The sequence below is a fragment of the Propithecus coquereli genome, unplaced genomic scaffold, assembly GCF_000956105.1.
Source record: "Propithecus coquereli isolate 6110/MARCELLA unplaced genomic scaffold, Pcoq_1.0 Scaffold120, whole genome shotgun sequence".
Classification (NCBI taxonomy): Eukaryota; Metazoa; Chordata; class Mammalia; order Primates; family Indriidae; genus Propithecus; species Propithecus coquereli.
In genome coordinates, this window is record NW_012136081.1 from 6,109,121 (window position 1) to 6,128,287 (window position 19,167).

Below are 19,167 nucleotides of genomic sequence, written 5' to 3' on the forward strand. Positions count from 1 at the left end.
AGGCAGGAGGATCCTTGAGCCCAGGAGTTTGAGGTTGCTGTGAGCTAGGCTGACACCACGGCACTCACTCTAGCCCGGGCAATAGAGACCCTGTCTCAAAAAAAAAAAAAGAGAGAAAAAACAGTGCAGACCAAGGTGATAGCCTCCCCTCTTTCACAAGAGAGTCCTGAGCAGCGTTAGCTCAACAGAACCTGGGGAAACAGATGTCAGGACCCAAAGGGACCTTCAGTCACCATGAGAAATGAACGGGACCTCAGGCTACCTGAATGCAGTATCCAGCACGGGGCAGGGGAGAGCCCACTCTTCTCTGAGCTGGTCCTCGCCAGGGGCCTCTGCTTCCACTGGAGTCCCCAATTCCCTGGCCCCGGACAGCCCTTGTGCTCTGACTGCCCAGTGTCCACCCCCACGGCTGAGTGTTCAGCAGCCTTCCTGGTGCATGACACGCCCACCCAGCCTCCCGCCCTGGCCTGGGGACTCCTCAAAGCTAGATCCCAGGCAGTTAGGAAGAGAGGCTGCCCTTGGATGGGGAACACCTCTAGAAGGATGACCAGGCTGGATTTTGAACTTTGAGCCACAAGGTTAAGGACAGAACTTCAAGGTTACTCAGGCCACATAAGAAATCTGATGGCAGGTCAGGGATGTGCTCTCTAGAAGAGGAATTAAAGTGGGTATGATCGGCCAGACAGCCAGCCAGACTTTGGGATGGAGATTACAGGGTTGTAAAGACAACAAGTAGAATGGAACAAGAGGGCACCTGCCCCTCATCCACGCCAGCCTCTGCCACTAAAGAGCCAAACAAGGACCTAAGCACACACTGGGCTGTATGATGTCTTTGAGGTTCACAGAAACTCTGTGGCAAAAATGGAGGAGGTGCCTTCTTAAATTGGCCCTTGAGGCCCCAAATAAGGAAGAGAGAGACCTAGGGCTGAGCTTGTCCCTGGGGTGTGCTCACCGTGCTGGGGCGCGAAGCATGTGGGGGCACGAGGCTGGGTCAAAGACGGCCTGCAGGGACTCGCAGTCCTGGAAGGACAGGTTGTGAGTCTTCCTCACCCCTGGATGGGCAGACAGGGTCTCAGTGGGCCTCAACGATCTCCCCCTGCTCAGGGACCCTCTAGCTGACAAGCTGCCCACTCACCATACTTGCAGTGCAGCTGGACCACCAGGCGGCTGCTCCTGCCATTCAAAGAAATGCAGCATTTTTCCACAGTCTTCTCCAGCATTGCCAGCGAGCGGAAGACGGACAGGAAGGACTGAGCGGGGGAAGACATATCAGCCCAGCACTGCGCCTCCACCAGCCAGCTCTCACATTCAGTGTAGGCCCCAGCCCATCATGTAACACTAAGAAGGGGGCTTCCGTGACATATGGGACATTTGCATACTTCCCGGCCTTGTTCATGCTGTTCCCTCTGCCTGAAATGCCTTAAAAGACTGCTTACCTTTTTTGACAACCTGAATGTCCCCACCCTCTCAGGTCCCCTCTTTGGATGTCTTTACTATGCCCCACAGTGCATTTTATTTTATTTTTTCTGAGACAAGGTCTCACTCTGTTGCCCGAGCTAGAGTAAAGTGGTGTCATCATAGTTCACTGCAACCTCAAACTCCTGGGCTCAAGCGATCCTCCTCCCTCAGCCTCCCAAGGTGCTAGAACTACAGATGCATGCACCATGCCTGGCTAATTTTTTACTTTTTGTAGAGACAGGGTCTTGCTATGTTCCTCAGGCTGGTCTCAAACTCCTGGCCTCAATGAATCCTTCTCCCTCCCAAAGTGCTGGGATTATAGGCGTGAGCCACTGTGCCCAGACCCTCACTGCATTTTGCATGGGATTGCTCCTGCACATGTCTCTCTCCCCCATTAGCATCTGCTGCATGCCCCAGAGCCGAGGCACAGCTGGTGGAGGTTCCTGTGTTGGGCCAGTGCCACTGCTGAGGGAAGGGTCTCACCTTCATCAAGATCTTACAGCGCAGCGGGTCCTGACCGGAGGTGGTGGTAGCCTGGTACTGCTGGAAGAAGAGCGGGGCAAAGACGAAGCAGGCATAGGCAGAGCGGGAGGAGTTCACAGTCCGGAGGGAGAGCTGGGCCACGAAAAGCACAAAAGCAGGGAGAAGTATGTGGTCTGGGGGCAGCGACAGGCCCAGCCCTGCAGCCTGTATTTTGCTCGCACACTTGCCCTAACGTCCTCCCCCTCCACCAACACCTGTTGAAACCCTCCCTCGTAGGAGTCTGCTACTATCTCCTCATGAATTCTGCAGAGTCAGCCTCAGCACTGCTCCCACGGTCGAGGGGCCGCACCCCCTGCCCTTGCCCCTAGTTATCTCTAAGTCCACGCCACCCCTGCTGCCTTCAATTCACACACCGGCCTGGGAAGATCACAGGGCCCAAGCCGATGCCCACAACTGGACAGGAAACTGCAAGTCGGCAGACAAACCTGCCCACAGTCACACTGCCTGCTGGAAGCGAGACTTGAGTCCAGGTTACCCGCTCCCGGTTGGCATCCCAGCCCTCATACCCCAGCCCCTCACCCCGTCTTCCAAGGGTTCCAGGTAGAGCTCGTCCCCGATACGGGACAGGGAGTGGACGGCCTTGCCGAGCACTGCGGGGAGAGCAGAAAAGGGGTCAGGCTGGCGCCTCGGGCCGGCTCACGTGTCCCCGCCGCCAGGCCGACCCAAACTCACCCTTCACGTTGCCGCCCATGACCAGGCACTTCATGCTGGCCCAGCTCCGAACCCGGGCCTAGCCAGTGACCGGGCTGAGGCAGGTGGCTGCCGGCGACAAGTAGCCCCACCGGGTCTCAGCGGTACCGGGACCCGGGTTCCCGTCGCGCGCACAGCCTCTGGCCGCCCCGCCCCCGCCTGTGTATTGGTCCACACACCGGCGCCTCCGTCACGTGAGAAAAACGCTCACAGGCCCCGCTGTCATGTGACGGAGTCCGTTTCCGGGGGTGGGCCCCTGTCACATGACTCGGCGCCCTTGCGGTCTGCTTCTGGCTCTCCAGGCCTGCCCTGACCCTTCCGCGCTCCCGGGGTGCCGGGCCGCTCGGCGGGGCGCACGGCGGGCTGCGCACCGGAACGCGAAGGGCAGAGAGGACGCCGCTCCAGGGCTCGAGGTGCCTGGTGCAGTGGACCGAGCCCTGGGCTCGGACTCGGAGATGTAGGGGCAGGCCCTCCTGGTCACTAACTTAGTGCACGTTTCCTGGACGTCTGTAGGGGAATACAGGGTTGAAGCAACACCGTCCGCACCCAGTCTGTGACGGGGACTCGGACACAAGCAGCAGTCACCAGCTGTAAAAAGAGGTCAAAGCAACTTGCGGCAGGAGCCAAGGGTGGAAGGTGGCTGTTCGTTCTGGCTCTGAGGGTCCTTTATTGGTTCTCTTCATTGATCCTTGAAGGAAGAACAAAAGATTCTTCGGGCAGAAAGGGGTAGAAGGCAGAAGGAAGAGCAAGAGTAAAGGCTCAGCGGTGCGTGGGCTCTGCGCCCCTGGGGAGTGGAGGGGGGCTGCCAGATGATGAGGGACACTGCTAGGAAGCGCTGGAAACGTTTTAGGAGGGTAGATCGTGGTTATGCGCATTTTTATAAGACCCCAGACTGTGTGAAAGACAGGGGTTCCGGAGCTGGATTTTCCCCTTGCCCTGGGCCTCAGTCCCGCGTGTGTAAAGTGGAAAGACTCCCTGATCCCTCGCTCCCAACAGTACCGAGGCTCTGTGGTTCTCTGAAGGGCCCTGGGCATCCGTCGTTCCTGGAGGGCTGGTCCGTGCGTCCCCCCCGCCCCCCCACCGTCCTCTCAGCAGAGCAGAGGACACATTTGTCCCGGAGCCCCTTGCCCTCCAGCCTCATTTTAAAAAAAGATTGATGCATCATAATTGTACATATTGATGGGGTACATGTGATAATTTTGATGCATGCATACACTTTCTTTTTCTTACTCCCCTCAGCTCCCTTCTGTCACCAGCCTTTGCCTCTTCCCTACACCTCTGGGGAGGTGGCTGTTCTTCCCTTTCCTCTTCAGGGGGATCAGCGTGAATGGGACCACCTCTGCCTAGGCAGTCAGCTCAGCAAACTGGGACTCATCCTCAACCCCAACCCTGATACAGTCCTTCAGCAGATCCTGACTGCTCTGCCTCCAAAAGAGAAGGCCACTTCACCCTCACCTCCCGCCTCCATGGCCACCATCTGGCTTGGGCCAAAATCCTCTCACCTGGATGACTGTAACAGCTCTCAGTGGTCTCCTGCCTCCACCCTGTCCCCTCCTGTCTACTCTCCAAACAGCAGCAAAATTACTAAAATGTCGATTGTGTCATGCCTCCCCCTTGTTTACATGCTCCAGTGGTTGCCATAAAATCCAAACTCTACCCTGAACCTGTAGGAGCCCGCTGCACCCATCTCCTCCCCTGATCACCTGTTGTACCTACCACTTCCTCTCCCATCTGGGCATCTTTGCACATGTTGTTCCCACCACTTGGCATGGTCTTCCCACTTCTCACATGGTGGCTCTTCTCTTCCTCGGGGCTCAGCTGCAGTTGCCCCTTCTCAGCTAGGCCCGGGTTAGCTGGCTGGGCCCTTGCCCTGTTTCAGCAGCAGCACTTACCACAACTCTGCATTACCTCATGCATGTGTTTGCTTGCCTTTGATCTCCCCCCAACCATGGAAATCAGCAAAGCCTTCGCAGCTTCTCCACCTCTGCCCCACACGCATTACCTGAGCAGTCCAGCTGGGACAGGAGACAGAAGCAAAGCTCCCTAGAAGGCAACGGAGGAGAAGGCTGCGAAGATTCACATGTTTCTGCCCCTGACTCCTATGGGGCTACAGGGTCCTATGGCCTTGAGGTCCTTTTTAGGCAGGGAGGAAGGGAGACGGAATCTCCTTGGGCCGCTTCGTGAGTCTTTCTTCAGTCACCCTCCTGTCCCCTTGCCAAAAGTCAGAAATCATCTGAACCTTCTGAAGGGCTTAGAAACCAGAAAATGGCCTAGAGCTAGGAGTCAGGAGACCTGGGTTTCATGTCTGGGACTCAACACCGACTTGCTGTGTGATGTTGTCCCAGTCCCGCCCTGGCTGGAGCTGTTTCTTCATCTGTGCGATGTGATGGAGGGGCGCACGGAGGGAGCACACTGAGGTCCCTTCCAACCATGACGTGCTGGGATCCTGAAGGGGCCCTGCAGCTTCCCTGTCCCCTTCATCTGCCTGCAGCTGGGGAGAGAAGCTATAATCAGTTGGCTGTCCTGCTTGCCCTCTCCCTGCCCCCTGGGCTGTGGGGCTGGAGGGAGCTTTCCAATCCGAGGCCAAGAAGCTTCCCCAGGCTTGCAGCTCGCACATCACTAGTGCACTTCTGGTCCAGAGGGGAATAAGGAGCTCGGAGCTGTCAGGAACCCTTTGTGTTGGGTGAGGGGTGGGTATAGGGACCCAAAGAGAATTTGGAGACCTGGGCATAGCTCGAGCCCTACTCATAAATGGCTTCAAGCAAGTCAAGGCTCCTCTCTGGGCCTGTTTCTTCCTCAATAAAATGAAGGCGTTGGGTGAGATGCTCTCAGGATTCTTTCAAACCCCGAATTTCTACCATACCCCGCAGTAGAGGTGGCCTTCCGTGAGGAGGTAGGCATGCAAGTATGTGTTAGTGTGCGTATGTGGGGAGTGTAGCAGATACGGAATGGAAGCAGGGAAATTCTGTTGGGAAATTTCTTCTCTTCAGCTACCACTTCTCACCCAGCTGGTTAGGTGGGAAGTGGCAGGAAGTCCAAAGCTTGAGACCTCGGTGCTCAGTGATTCATTCATTCAACATATTTTGGGTGCACTTTTCCACAGGACAAAAATCCCTGCTCTCGTGGGGCTTCCGCCCTGGTGTAGAGAGACAAAGAACAAAATAAACAAGTCAGTCACATCGTATGCTAGCGGGTGGTGACTGTTGCAGAGAAGAAGAAAGCCCTGGTGGGGGGCTATCAGGAGGGGGGTGTCAGGAGAGAAGAGCTTCAGTGCTAAATAGCCTGGCCAGGTTGGCTTCACTGGGAAGTGGCTATTTGAGCAAAGACCTGAAGGAGGTGAGGGAGTGAGCCCTGCGGATATCTGGGGACAAGCACTCCAAGCAGAGGGAGTGGGCAATGCCAAAGCTCTGAGCAGAAATTTGGGCCAAGTCAAGGTTCCTGAGCCGGGGAGCGCTACAATCTAGTGGGGGAAAACTGACATCAATCAAAGAATCACCAAAGTAAATGTGAAATTACACCTTTGAAAAGGGACAGGAATGATGGTGACATGGGCTATGAGAGCATGTCACTGGGCACATCTGGTCCTGGGTATCAGGGAGGGCTTCCTGGAAGAAGGAACAGTCTGAGGGAGGTGAGGCATGGGGAACCAGTTGACCAAAAAAGCACATTCACTGAGAAGTCACTGGTGAGGATGATTTGCCAGGCACTGCTCTCTCCTGCCACAGGATGTCCCCTGCAGCCCTCCTTATAGACACAAGAGCAAAGGCAGGATGACTCATAGTTGGCGTTTTGCCAGATTGGGGTAACCAATAGGCAGAAGGGCAGAAGAGTTTAGGGCTTGGGAGTTCACTCTGGTCTGTGTGGGTCTAGTCTGTGCACAGGCAGAAAGTGGCACTGTGTGGTCGCTCTGGGCTAACCAAGCGGGCACGGCAGCTCTGAGTTGCTGCGGCGCTAAGCTGGTTGGTGGAGCGCCACTTGGCCTGCTTGTGATGGGTTTGTGGCATGCCAGGTGTCGCCAGCCCCCTTCCAAGCTCTGCCCATGCCTTTCTCATTCGCTGGCATTTCTCCCAGCAGTCAGGACAATGTTTGGCACATAGTAGTGGTTCAATAAGTCTGTGTTGAATGACTGAAGAGTAGAGGATTCAGAGAGGTCACAAGACTTGAATCCAGGATCGTCTGTTGAGCTTGAGAATGTGGTTCTAGGTGCCAGACTGCCTACAGCTGAATCCTGGTTCTATCACTTAACAAGTCATGTGAAAATGGACAAGTTGCTTATGTTCTCCAAGCCTCAGTTCCCTAATCTGTAAACTGGGGGTAACAACAGTCTCTACCTCAAAGGGCTGTTGTGGGGATCGATTTAGTTAATGTTTATGAAGCTCTTAGAATCTGCTGTTAGCGTTGCTATTCTTACGATTGCTGTGTTCTGCCACCTCCCTCTCTGGTGTGTATCCTCACAGTATCATAGGGTCAGAACTGGGCACAAGTCACCGCCCTAGAGCAAGCCAGGGCGAATCCACACCAGGAACCCAGGAGGCAAGTCTCCTCAAAGAAGTATCACAGAGAATAGGTCTGGAGTCCAGACACTAAGAAATTTTCTGAGGCCTCTTGGGTAGGGGCGGAAGAGTCAAACCAGGGGGAAGAGGCTCAGGAGGAAGGCTGCTGCTGCTTCCAGCTGTGCCACGTGCTGGCCCCACGACTCTGGGCCCTCAGTGTCCTCCGCCTCCCAAGAAGAATGTGGGTCCTTGCAAGCTGCTGGGCGCCAGCGTGCAATAGTGGACGTGCCCACCCTGCCAGGCGCTGTGCGCAAACCAGGGGTCAGGGTTTCTACGTCTGTAGGGCTGGAGGTGGAAGGGAGATGGGATGGAAATTTTTAAACCCACAGTGGGGATGGGAAGGGGGAAGCTCAGGCTTGTTCACCAAAACCTGGCATTCTGGAGTTACAGGGCCCCCTTGGAGCGCAAGTGAGGTAAGTTTAGGACAAATCAAAGGCAGTGTGCTTCACCCAGCAGGGGAGGATGCCGATGGAACTCATTACCCCAAGATGTGGTCTTGGCTGGAAATATAAATAGCTTCACAAAAGGTTTAGATAAATCCACAGATGACAGCCCCATTCATGGGTTAGAAGGGAAAAGAGGCTGTTTGGAGCCTATTGTCCCCCCCGCACCGGGAAGGCATCAGGGATGTGACCTGGCCTCCCTAAACGACCCTTTTGCGCCCCTGTTGGAGGCAGGCCACAGGCTGCATGGACTTCAGGAGGCAATGCTGTGTCCCTGTAAGCTGGAGCCTGGCCTGAGTCCTGGGCCCTTTCCTCCCCCTCTCCCACACCCCCATTCACTGTCTGAGGGAGAGAGGGCACCACCAGCTTTGGGGAAAGCATCCTGGCTGGGCTGTCCCCTCAGGGACCAGCAGAGGGAGACAGACACCGCATCCTGTCTCAGTTCCCAGAGCAGATGCCAGGTTGATCGGCCTTGGGCAGGGTCAGGCAAGCCTCTGTGGGTGCCAGCTTCGTGCCCACGTTGTGTAGGCACTCATGCGGGGAAGGGGCGGGGAAGACAGTCTCCTTGGCTGAGATGGGCTTACTACAGGGGAGATGCGGTTGGGGAGGAGATTTCAGGGAACTAACTAGGCGCAGGGTGCCGAGGGGGCTACTAATTAAGAGCAGGGTGGCTCTGGAGCCAGGCTGCGTGTGACGCTGGGCAAGTTATGTAACTCTGTGCCTCAGTTTCCCCATGGTGCAATGACAAGTTCAACAGCACCCTGCTTTCAGGACTACGTGAGACTATCTGTGTGCTGTATTTAAGTGTTTCATTGCAGTGCCAGGCAATTAGTAAGTGTTCAATAAACAGCAGCTATATCCTACACGGGTGGGGAGACAGAAGTCTCTTCAGTTTCCTTGGAGCTCGACAGCACACAGAGCCCTTTCGCCGCATTGGCTCACCGCAGTCTCACCTCCGCGCTGGAGGCCTGGTGAGGCTGAGAGGCCATCTCGTGAGTGCTAGGGCTGGGCTTTCTGGTGCTAGAGAATCCAGGGATCATTCCGGGTTCCCTGCGGAGCTAGAGGCTGGAGGCAACCTGCCTCAGTGCCCTGGTTTGCGCTGAGCCTCCTGGCAGGCTGCCCACATCTCTGGTGGGTATTGAAGTCACCAGACCACAAGCCCCTGGCAGGCAAGCTGTGTGTCTCTGTAGGTCCACACTGTTCATCAAGGCATATGTAGTATATATAGTAGGGGCTTCAGGAGGCTTTGGGAGGTGATTGGACCCCAGAGGTCTGAATGCCAGCTCCTCCTCAGCCCCTGGACTGGTTCCAGGCCAGGTGTGGCCCTCTTTTTGCCACTTGAATTCTCCCTGCCCCCTCTGTGACATCTTTCCTAACATCTCCTCCGTCCTCTGACCTCTTTCTTCTCTGCACTATAGCTCTTTGTACACCTTCTTAAGTTCCTGTTTCATTGGACACATTTTACAAGCATCAAAGGCTGAAACCGAAATTAAGGACCACAGGGTAGACCTTGGAAAGACGCCTGTGGGTGCTGGGCAGTGGGTGAGCTCTTCACAGACCCCGGCCACCCATGTCTTCTGGACACCCTGAAGGCCTAGCATGGGGCTGGCACACGATCGGTTGGCTCTGAGTCCGCTGTCCCCTGAGATTCCACTCTCTCCTCCTCCAGCCCTTCTTCAGTGCTACGAGAATGCTGTCTGGGATATAGGTCAAATCCTCAGGAGTTGTTTATTGTGAGGGGAGAGGGCACATATCCTGAGATTGCGCTTATAACGCAAGGTAGAGCGTGGCAGGGCCCCAGAGCCACGTGGCTGTGCCCTGTGGTGGGGAGGCAGATGGGGCAACGGGGACAGGCTGAGGAAGAGGCGAGGATGAAATAATGGAGAAGGCTTAGATGCGCAGCCGCCGGGACTTGCCGGGGACAGGTGCATTCTAGCAGAGGGGCCGTCATCAGCAAAGACAAAGGGCTAGGCTGGCACAAGGGGCAGCCAGCAAGGACACTGAACGCTGCTGATTGCTTCTAAGTGCTGGTGATCTGACCTATATCCACTCGGTTGTCCCTTATTCTGAGGAAGGTACTAGTATCACCCGGTTTTATAGGGGAGAAAACCAAGGTGTAGAGGGGTTAAGTGACTCGGCCAAGGTCACGCAGCTGGTAGAGGTGGGCAGGCACTCTTCCAACAGTGCTGGAATGGCAGGCCCGTGAGGTGGGACTCTGCATCACTGCATCATGGGGGGATGGCCCCTGGGGAGATGGGGTCTGTCCTCTGACCTGGGGTAGAACAGACAGTCTGGAGAAAGCTGTGAGAACCCTGGAGGAGGGAGGGAGCAGGAGGAGCCGGCAGTGACTCAGCAGGGCAGGATAAGGATCTTCCAGCCCAGGGAGAGGTAACCCCACTCCTCTGCCAGGGGAGACAGAGTCACAGAGCCTGCGGCATGGGTTGGCCAGGGCAACGGAACATCCCGGGAGAACGCGGCGGGAAGCTCCTGGCAGGCAAGGGAGGAGTCAAGCACCTGGGGGTATCCCTTCCGCCCCTGCCCTCTTCACACACCCATCGCCCAGACATCCTGGCACACAGGGAGACAGAGCCCAGGCAGGGCAGGGGAGAGGCAGGCGGGCAGCAGGCCCTGGTCCTCTCAGCTTCTCTTTGGCTTCATAGGGAAGCGGGGGCGGGGGGCGTGTTCTTTGGGAGGCCTGAGCTGGGTCAGGTGTGGATGGGGGACCTAGGGCGGGATCGGGCCATTGCTGAGGTAAGAGGCCCTCTGCCCCAGGGTTTCCGCTGACATCACAGCCAGCTCAGGGTGAGGCAAGGCCCTCTGGGCTCTTGTCCACTGGAAAGAAAGGGAAAGTGCGTATTCACACACCCACCCCACACACACCCAGACACACTGCTGTCTGTCCTTCCCCGCCCCCACCCCGTGGCCCCTGCGGCCCCTGCACACGCACTGCAGGGAGCACACACCACACCTGCACACGCACTGCAGGGAGCACACACCACACAGGGCGGCGGGGAGGAGGCTGCTCGAGGGATGCGAGTCCCAGGGTACTGAGCTACTCAGGCCTCGCTTTGCCAGCCACTGAGCAGCAGCCCCAGGAAGCAAAGGGAAGTCCTCACCCTGGCTCTGTTAGTGGGTGGCCATCTAACTCCCAGTTTAAAGCCCATTCCATGATTCCAAACTCCCTGCTAATGGAATCCAGAATTCTAGCTGAGCCCTCCAGTGCTCTTGGGGTCTAGCCTCTCCTGCCCTAGGAGGGTGACATAGGGGACCTAGCCCAGCGGGACACTGTCAGTTCATGTCAGTGGTGGGTGGTGGGCAGGACAGCCTAGGTCTCCCTCTGCTCCACACCAGGGCTCTCCAGGTACTGGAGGACACTCTTTATGTCCCAAGGAACATCTTAGTGTCCTGAAGAGACCAGTTGTGCCCGGGGCTAGATGGCTCAGCGAAGTGCTGCTGTGCTGAAGTCTGCCCTCAGCACCCAGACTCTTCTCTTCGCAAGAGTCCCCCTCTGCTCCCTTGCCTCCAGGCTGGCACCTGCATGGTATCATTAAAAGGGCAGGTCACTGAGGTTAGACAGTACTGTGTTCCCATCCTGGTTCTACCGCTTACAGGATTGTGACCCGAGACAAGTGACTTCATCTTACCAAGCCGCCATTTCCTCGTGTATAAATGGGGAAACGATAGCTCCTACCTCATGAGGTTATAGTAAAGAGGAAATGAAACATGCCCATGCCTGACGTGAGAAGAGCTCAGTGCATTTAAACTATGGTCCGTATTCAAGCAAAGTAAATGTCAGTGAGAAACACCAGCACGGCAGCAGGCTAGAGGGGCACTGTGGCAGGCATCTGCCTCTCCTGCCCACACCCAAGGCAGCCTCCACCCCTCCACCCCATGGCCCTTATGGTTCCTCTCTGTGTCCCCAGCACCTGGCATGGGTGGTACTCAGGGAATGTTTGGTGAACAAATGAATGAACTAGTGTATGTCCCTAATTTCCAGCTGGGGGACCTCTGTGGGCTTCTCCAGTATCACCCTTCTGCTCACCCGTCAGGAGGGGACCAGACTAGAGGCTCCCCCAGCTTAGGGATCCTGGGCTGGGGTCCCTTTGATGCTAATTCTCCAGCTGTGCAGCAGGTAGCATTAGTTGTTCATTGAGGCACCTGGAGAGCTTTCCCTGGGGATGTTAGTTTTGTGGGGAGGGAGGAGTGGGACATTTGCCAGTCCCTGAACCAACACCGACTCACCCTCACCTCTTGGAGGGCAGCTCAGTCATCACCTGGTGCCAGCTCTGCCCCCCAGCCAGCCACCTCTTGGGGCCTGTCTTGCCACCCACCTGTAGATGGTAAGGCCTGGAGTCTGGAAAGCCAGAGAAGGTGGCAAACCATTGTCCCCGTCATGAGCTCACTGAATACTCCCACCATCCTGTGGAGAGAAGGGCAGAGGCAGTCATACCCCATTCCACAGAGAGGTGACAGCCTTGTCCTAAGGCCACATTGGCCAATTAGAAGCAAGATATCCTGACTCCTAGCCTACTCTGTGCCTGCTGAAGGGAGCCCTGTGAGCTACGCCCAGCAATACCTTGGTGTTTTGCCTGTGGTTGCCACTGTGCTTCCTGGTCAGTCCACCCACATGTCTACCCTGAAGCCGCCCCTCCTCCTGGATGCTCTCCTTGGCCCTAAATGCACCTACTACCACCTATAGCTGGTCTCAGATGGTTTAATGAGTGTCCCAAGACTGCGAAATTCTTGAAGGCAGGGGTGGGTTTTCCTTGTCCTCTCTGTCCCTTACAGCAGTGGTCCCTAGCATTTTTGGCACCAGGGACTGGTTTCATGGAAGACAATTTTTCCACAGGGGTGGAGGGACTGGGGGTAGGGTGGGGGGTGGGGCTGGAGCTCAGGCAGTGACGCCAGCGATGGGGAGCGGCTGTGAGTACAGGTAGTGCTTCTTTGCTGGCTCTCCTGCCCCCACTCACCACCTGCTGTGTGCCTCCCCATCCCTAAATTTCATAGAAGACAATTTTTCCATGGTAGGGGTAAGGGGGTGGCAGGGCTTTGCTGCCCAGTTCCTAACAGGCCACAGACTGGTACAGCCCAGCGTTGGGGACCTCAGGTTTATAGGACCTAGCACCTAGTAGAGACAGAAAATGCCTGCCTATACATACGATGTACTATGGGACAGAGTCTCTTCCTAAGGATGTTCATCTGGAGCTAAGGGGACAGGTGTCTCCTCTAAACTCCGTGCTCCCCACCAGCAATCCCAGATTGTGTTTCTGAGAGCCACAGGGGAGCAGGAACTCTCTGAGGCCGCCCAGATGGAAATCAGAGGGCAGCCACCTGTCCTGCTCCACCCCACAGAAACCCTGGAGGGGCTGCTCCTTCGCTGGCTTTGTTTCTTCCTTCTTCCCCGAAGTCCAGCAGCCTACCCTCATTTGGGGTTTTGGCAGAATAAAGGCACAGTCATTATTCCAGCCCCCACCCCAACCCAACTGGCAGCTCCTAGCCTGCTGCCTTTGCCCAGACATGGCAGAGGGGCACTGGCAGCTTGGAAATGGAGTTGATTTTCCCTTTGGCAGTGTGGAAGGTGGGGGAGGGCAGAGGTTTGGCCCCCATTAGGTGAGGGGAGAGGGCAGGTATGCAAGTCCAGACAAGAGGCAGAGGGAGAACATGACTTTCCCAGCTTTGGGGGTCACTATGTTAAGAATCAAAGACAAACTGGGGATCTGGGGGGCTGTGTGTAAAGCCAATTGTCCCTACACCTACCTGGCCTGGGTCCCTGTTTCAGAGCTGCAGCCCTCGGTTCCTGCGAACCAGTGCTTTCTAGATAGCCCCCAGGTGAATGTTTGCCGGGGTGGCATTCTTCACTCTCCCCTCTTCTGCTTCAGTCTCTTCCTCTTCCTCACCCAGCTCCCCTTCCTCCTCAGCTCCTGCCTCCTCCCCTCTTTCTCACTCCCACCCATGTGCCTCTTTGTGTCTCCTCTTTCCTTCCCTGGTCCCTTCTCTTTTCTCACTCCTCTCTCGAAACCCCCACCCTCCTGCTTCAGCTCCCCTCCCCTGTCTCCTGGCCCCTCCTCCTCTCCCCGCATGGGGCTGCTTTCTCCCTGACTCAGCAAGGTGCTTTATAAGGTGCTGAGGGGCTCAGCCAAATCCAAACCACATTGTGCCTCTCTCCACAAGGCGAAAGGCTGCAGAGCAGAGGGAGAAGGGCCTGAGCTGCTCCCCTTCCCTTCTTGGCTCCCTCCTTCTAAAGGGGTAGCTGCTAGTGGTACCTCCTAGCCAGCCTCAGTGCCGGTCAGCCATGGGCCTCTGCCTTCTTGACCTTGGCGTGGGCATCAAAAGATCGTTGGGCTCACCCACCAAGAATGTCATTGAAACTCCAGGTTCCTGGCTGGAGGGGGCAGGGAGGAAGTGAGGAGGGAAGAGGGAGGCCCTGAGCACTTTTCACAAGGGCCCCTCCAAGGCGGTTTTCATCAGAGCAGCTACCGATGTCCCATAGGTTCCCTGCCCCGCACCCCAGGCCAGCTCTCCTTTCCCAGCTCTTTTTCTCCTTGTTTAGGAAAAAGAAAGGAAGAAAGGGTGGGGGGGGGAGGAGAGAGAGAGAGAGAGAGAGAGAGAGAAGGAAAAAAAAAAAACCAACCCAACAACAAAGTCTGTCCCACTCCAGTGAGGTAATTGAAAACAAACTTCTTCCCCACCCCCCCACCTCAGTTCTCACAGCGCAGAAAAGGGAAGAGCTGCCCTGGGAACCCAGCACTGGCCATGACCACGATGCCTACTCTGACCCGCAGGCCAGAGGGGCTGTGGCTGGACTGGCAGAGCAGAGCGTCCTCCTTTCCCAGGGGCACTGGGGCAACAGTGAGGGACAAAGGCTCTGATGCCACTCGGAGAGAGGCATCACCTTCCAGGTCTGGCCCACCACTGGGCCTCTTCCCCTTTGAAACAACAAATCAACAACAACAACAACAAAAGCAACTTATTACCAAATGATTTAATTGGTGGTGCGGTTATAGAGCACCCAAGCCTTGGAGACCAAATGACTGTCCTCCAAGAAAAATCATGAAGTGGGGCTGTCCACAAGCCCTGGACGAGGGCTGTTTCCTCTGCGCTCACTCTCCCTGGCAGCCTTTGAAGAGGGAGAAAGGGGGAGGAAGAGAGACCCTGTAGGGAGGGTCTAGGCTTATGGGTCTCCTAGGTGTCCTGCCCAGCAAGTCCCAGCCCAGGCCTCAGGGAAGGAAGGAGGGGAGGACTCCGCAGCCAAACCACCCCTACCTCACCACCAGAAAAAACCAACAACCCCAAACCCCAAAGGAAGGAGAATGCCAAATGTCTTTATGGGGAAGCATTTCACAAACGGGGATGCCTGGTCTGTCCATCGCCTTGAATCGGGAGCATTCTCGCTGAGTCACCCGAGAAGCCTCTGGTGTTGAAACTGGTCCGGTGCCTCGTGCTGATTAATGAATTACAAATCCCCCACCCATGTGCATGCTCCCTGGACACTGGAAGAAGAATGAGCTGGGCAGTGGGCCCGTGGTGCCCTCTTCTCCCCCGCCCCCCCAGGGGGCATTGTGAGCCGGTTAGTCACCTGCCCCAGCCCCTGGCGCCTCACTGAGCTTTAGCTTTTGGAAATGGGACAAGCGGCGGGACAATAGGCCAGGGGGGCGGTCAGCCCAGACAAAGGGCAGCAGGAAAAACACCATCACTTGCTTCCAGGCCAGCTCGCTGGCATTTGGGAGAATGTGTCATTGCATTTACTTAGGGGGAAGTGGGGGGAAGGTTAGAGACGAGGAGGCAGAGGTAGGGTGAGAGCAGGGACCCTGCGCACGGGGCAGGGGACAGGCGTCCCCAGGCCGACACCAGGGGAGAACCCCACACAGAGGCCGCCTCACAGTCCTGGCTCTCGGGAGTCTGCAGACGGACTGATGCCCTCTCCGCCCCTCCCCCAGGAGGCCCAGGGTGGTACCACGGCAGCCTCGCCTCACCTCACCCCCCCTCGGTGTTGTGGGAGGGAGAGGGAGCCCCAGAAGCCCTCCCTTCCCTCCTCCCCCCTCCTCCCCCCACCCCGGGAAGGGCCGCTACAATTTGTGGTTACAGCTTTACACGTCAGAAAAAAAAAAAAAGTTTGCAGAATGTCCCACACCGAAAAAAAAAAAATCCGAAACCGAGCGAAAAAAACCTGCGAGTGGGCCTGGCGGATGGGATTATTAAAGCTTCGCCGGAGCCGCGGCTCGCCCTCCCACTCCGCCAGCCTCCGGGAGAGGAGCCGCGCCCGGCCGGCCCGGCCCCCAGCCCCATGGACCTCCGAGCAGGTAGGAGCCAGGCGTCCGAGGCCCCGGCCCCCGCCCCCGCCGAGCAGCCACGAGATCCGGTTCCCGTCCTGCCCCCCGACACCCCCGGGAAGCCCTGCGCCGGGGCTCGCGGCCGGAGGAGGCACGGCTGGGCGCTCTCGAGAGGGGCCGGGTGGGGACGCGGCATTCCTGGAGTCCGTTCGGCGGGGCCAGGAGGTGGCCAGGGGTGCGGCGGGGAGCCCGGACGACTCGCAGACCTGGGGAGGCGGCAACCTGGAGCCCCAGCGAGGCGGGGTCCCGGGGAACCCGCAGACCGAGAGCCCCGCGCAAAAGTCGGGGCAAGCGAGTGCGAGGCGGGGAGCGAGGCTGTGGGAGGGAGATGCCGCGCGAGGGGAGGAGGGGGCCGGGGAGAGGAAGAGGGAGGGAGGCAGCGGGGGAGCCCGAGGCCGGGCCGGCGGGAGGCGCGGGGAGGCCGACACCTCGGGCCGCGTCGCTCCCTCCCCGGCCCGCAGGGAGGGGAAGGCGGGCGGGAGGGAAGAAGGGCGGGCGAGCGGAGAGGAGCGTGGGGGGCAGAGTCGAGCCTGGCTGGGCCGGGCCAGACGGGCCGGGCGGCGGGACTCGCGGCTTCCTCGCTGCGCGCAGCGCGGCCGGAGCCCTCCATGCTGCCCACGGCCGCGGAGCCGGCGGCAGGTAGGGCGGGCGCGCGGGCGGCGGCAGCTAGCCCCCGGCCCGCCGTGGCCTGGGAGTGATTACTGCAGGGGGCGGGGGGACGCGGGCGCAGCCCGGCCGGACCGGCAGGAAAAAGTCCGTCACCCGCGGGAGTGGCGGGAGCCCTGCGGCCCGCGGGACGGTGGGCGGGCAGGGCAGGGAGTTGACGCGCGGGAAAGGGCAGCGGCCGAGCTCGGGAGCCCGGCGCCCCGGACCCCGCCCCCGCCGCCGGGAAGGGAGCGACCCGGCGGGAGCGGGCGGGGGGCGGGGCCGGGGGCGCCGGGGCCACACAGGGGGAAGGCGCTGCCGCCGGGAGGGGTCCGGGAGCGAGAGGTCACCGCCGAGGAGGGAGGGCCATCGAGCTGCTGCTGCAGCCGCACGGTTCCCGGGCCGAGCCCTTCGAAAGCAACCTCAGGTCCCCGGGGCCTCGCCAGAGTCCCCCACCGTTGCTCTCCCCACTTTACTTTTCCAGCGCCACACTGGGCTCCAGGAGCCCTCCCTACAGACCCTCAATCTCAGAGGACCCCACTTTCCTCCAGGGCCCAGCCTGGCCCTCCGCCGTGGGGTGGAGGGGGCTTCCAGGAGAGGCGGGGGAAACTGGCCGTGCCGGCACGGCGGAGCAGTCTGAGCCTTGGAGAGAGGCTGGGGTGGGGGTGCGGACACATTCTCTGTCAGACACGGTTTCTCTGACCCTGACAGACCTGTGCCCTGCTCCTGAGCACACACCGGCCCTCACATGGACACAGGTACCTATGCCCCTAACAGCCCAGATGCGCTCCCCCAACTAGCTCAGACACACTCGCTGCCTGGAGTTACACGCAACCAGGGAAGGAAACAGATAGAGATGGTAGCAACTGTCACCCAGCAGCCCCAGAAGTGACACTCCTGACTAGTGTAATGGCTCCCTCTTCCCTCCACGCACAGACCCACACTCCTGTCCCGTTCACACTTCTGCACACCACCCCCTACACACCAACTACTTTGCTCAGGGACACTTCACATTCCTCCCCACAATCCCACCTGCCTATTCACACCCTGCTCCTGCCCACTCTCTCCCAGCCCCTCCCGCACCCTCTTGATAACAACACCCTTTCCAGCTCACCCACAGCTTGCCCTGGACTGTTTCCTTCACTTCTTCCCCCTGCCTCTGGCTTCCAGCTGGCTGCACAGCAGCCCCCTGGCTTCTCCCTGCGCTCCCTGAGCACACCCAGGGCCCTCTTGTGGCACAATCAGGAACCCTTCACTCCGGCTGAAGCCCAACTCCTGTCTTGGTTACTGACTTCACAAGCAGGGGCTGGCCCACCCTCTGCGTCTTTCCCTGGGCCTCAGTTTCTTCTGTCTTTTAGGAGGGAAGAGAAGGGCAGGGAGGGGAATGCTGGAGAGGACAGCAGAGACGGAGCCCCACAAGTTTCAGCGAGGAGGGACTTTAGCATGCACAGTGCAACCTCCTCATTGTAAGCCTATGGTCACCAGAGGGGGTGGTGGCAAAACTAGTTCTCCTGACTTCCAGGCCCATGTGTCCCCACTCACCAAACCCCTTCTCAGCAGTCTGGGGGAAAGGGAATGAAGGAGGGCAGACGGGAGAGAAGAAGAGAGGGGAGGGCAGCCAGCCTGGAGGACGGAGGAAAGATGGGTTTCTGTGGCCTGTCCCTGGGAATCCAGGTCAGGAGGCACCCCCTAGGGCAGTTTCCTACAGTCACAATGCCTGAGTCTCACACCACAGTGTACACATCACCCCCTAACCCACTCTACCCCCCAAGTCCTCTCAACAGATCCCTCCAAGGTCACCCAGATGTTGGTCCTAGTCCAACATCTGAGAGCAGGGCCCTTCCTTCTGGCTCCCATATTTAGCTCAGCCTGTGGCCACTGGCCCTACCTCTGGGGCCCTGCAATGCCTCCCTGGCTCCAACATTTAGAGGTTACAGCTCTTAGCCACCAGTCCCAGGTGCAGAGTCTCCCAGCTGACTCGTCCTACCTATCCTAACCATCTTGGCACAGCTGCACCACAGAGCCCCCACCTTCACTGGGAGAGGTCAGCCTGGGGGATACAGGCCAGGGACTGAGACAGCTGGCCAGAGATGCATACACGGGTGTGCCTGCCTGTGCAGCCGTGTCAGAGTGGCCATGTGCTTGCGTGGGCTAAGAGTGTGTGTGTGTGTTCATGAGGGGGGCCTGGGTTCCCAGGGCCCAGGGATCTGGATGGAATTAGGAGCTGGCCCGGGTGGGGACCAGGATGGGGGGTGGAGGGATGCTGCAGGAAACGTGAGCTGTGCTCATTAGCTCCTCACGTGCTTAGCCGGATTTATAAACACAAGGAGAAGACGGGATGTAAACAATCAGCGGGCAGCAGCCAGAGGCAGAGCTGGGGTGGGGGCTGGGCTGGGGGCCAGGACTGGGGGAGGGGGCCAAGGACACAGCCCCCACGTCTGTCGCGGTCCACCTGCACACCATGAGCCTGGAGAGGAGGGTGGATGAGGGCTCCAGGAAGCCCAC

The 19,167-nt window shown here is 58.3% G+C and overlaps 1 protein-coding gene across 1 annotated transcript in view; it reads right to left on the reverse strand.

The window, feature by feature from the left end:
• RAD9A (RAD9 homolog A (S. pombe)) overlaps positions 1 to 2,810 on the reverse strand; it is a 5,799-nt gene extending 2,989 nt beyond the window's left edge. The window contains exons 1-5 of the mRNA XM_012665459.1: positions 2,674 to 2,810; positions 2,521 to 2,591; positions 1,942 to 2,073; positions 1,136 to 1,250; positions 953 to 1,052 (exon numbers count right to left, since the gene is read on the reverse strand). Coding sequence (XP_012520913.1) covers positions 953 to 1,052; positions 1,136 to 1,250; positions 1,942 to 2,073; positions 2,521 to 2,591; positions 2,674 to 2,707 — 452 coding nt within the window. The 5' untranslated portion in view covers positions 2,708 to 2,810. The remainder of the gene's footprint in view (positions 1 to 952; positions 1,053 to 1,135; positions 1,251 to 1,941; positions 2,074 to 2,520; positions 2,592 to 2,673) is intronic.
• Between the last annotated feature and the right edge of the window lie 16,357 nt (positions 2,811 to 19,167).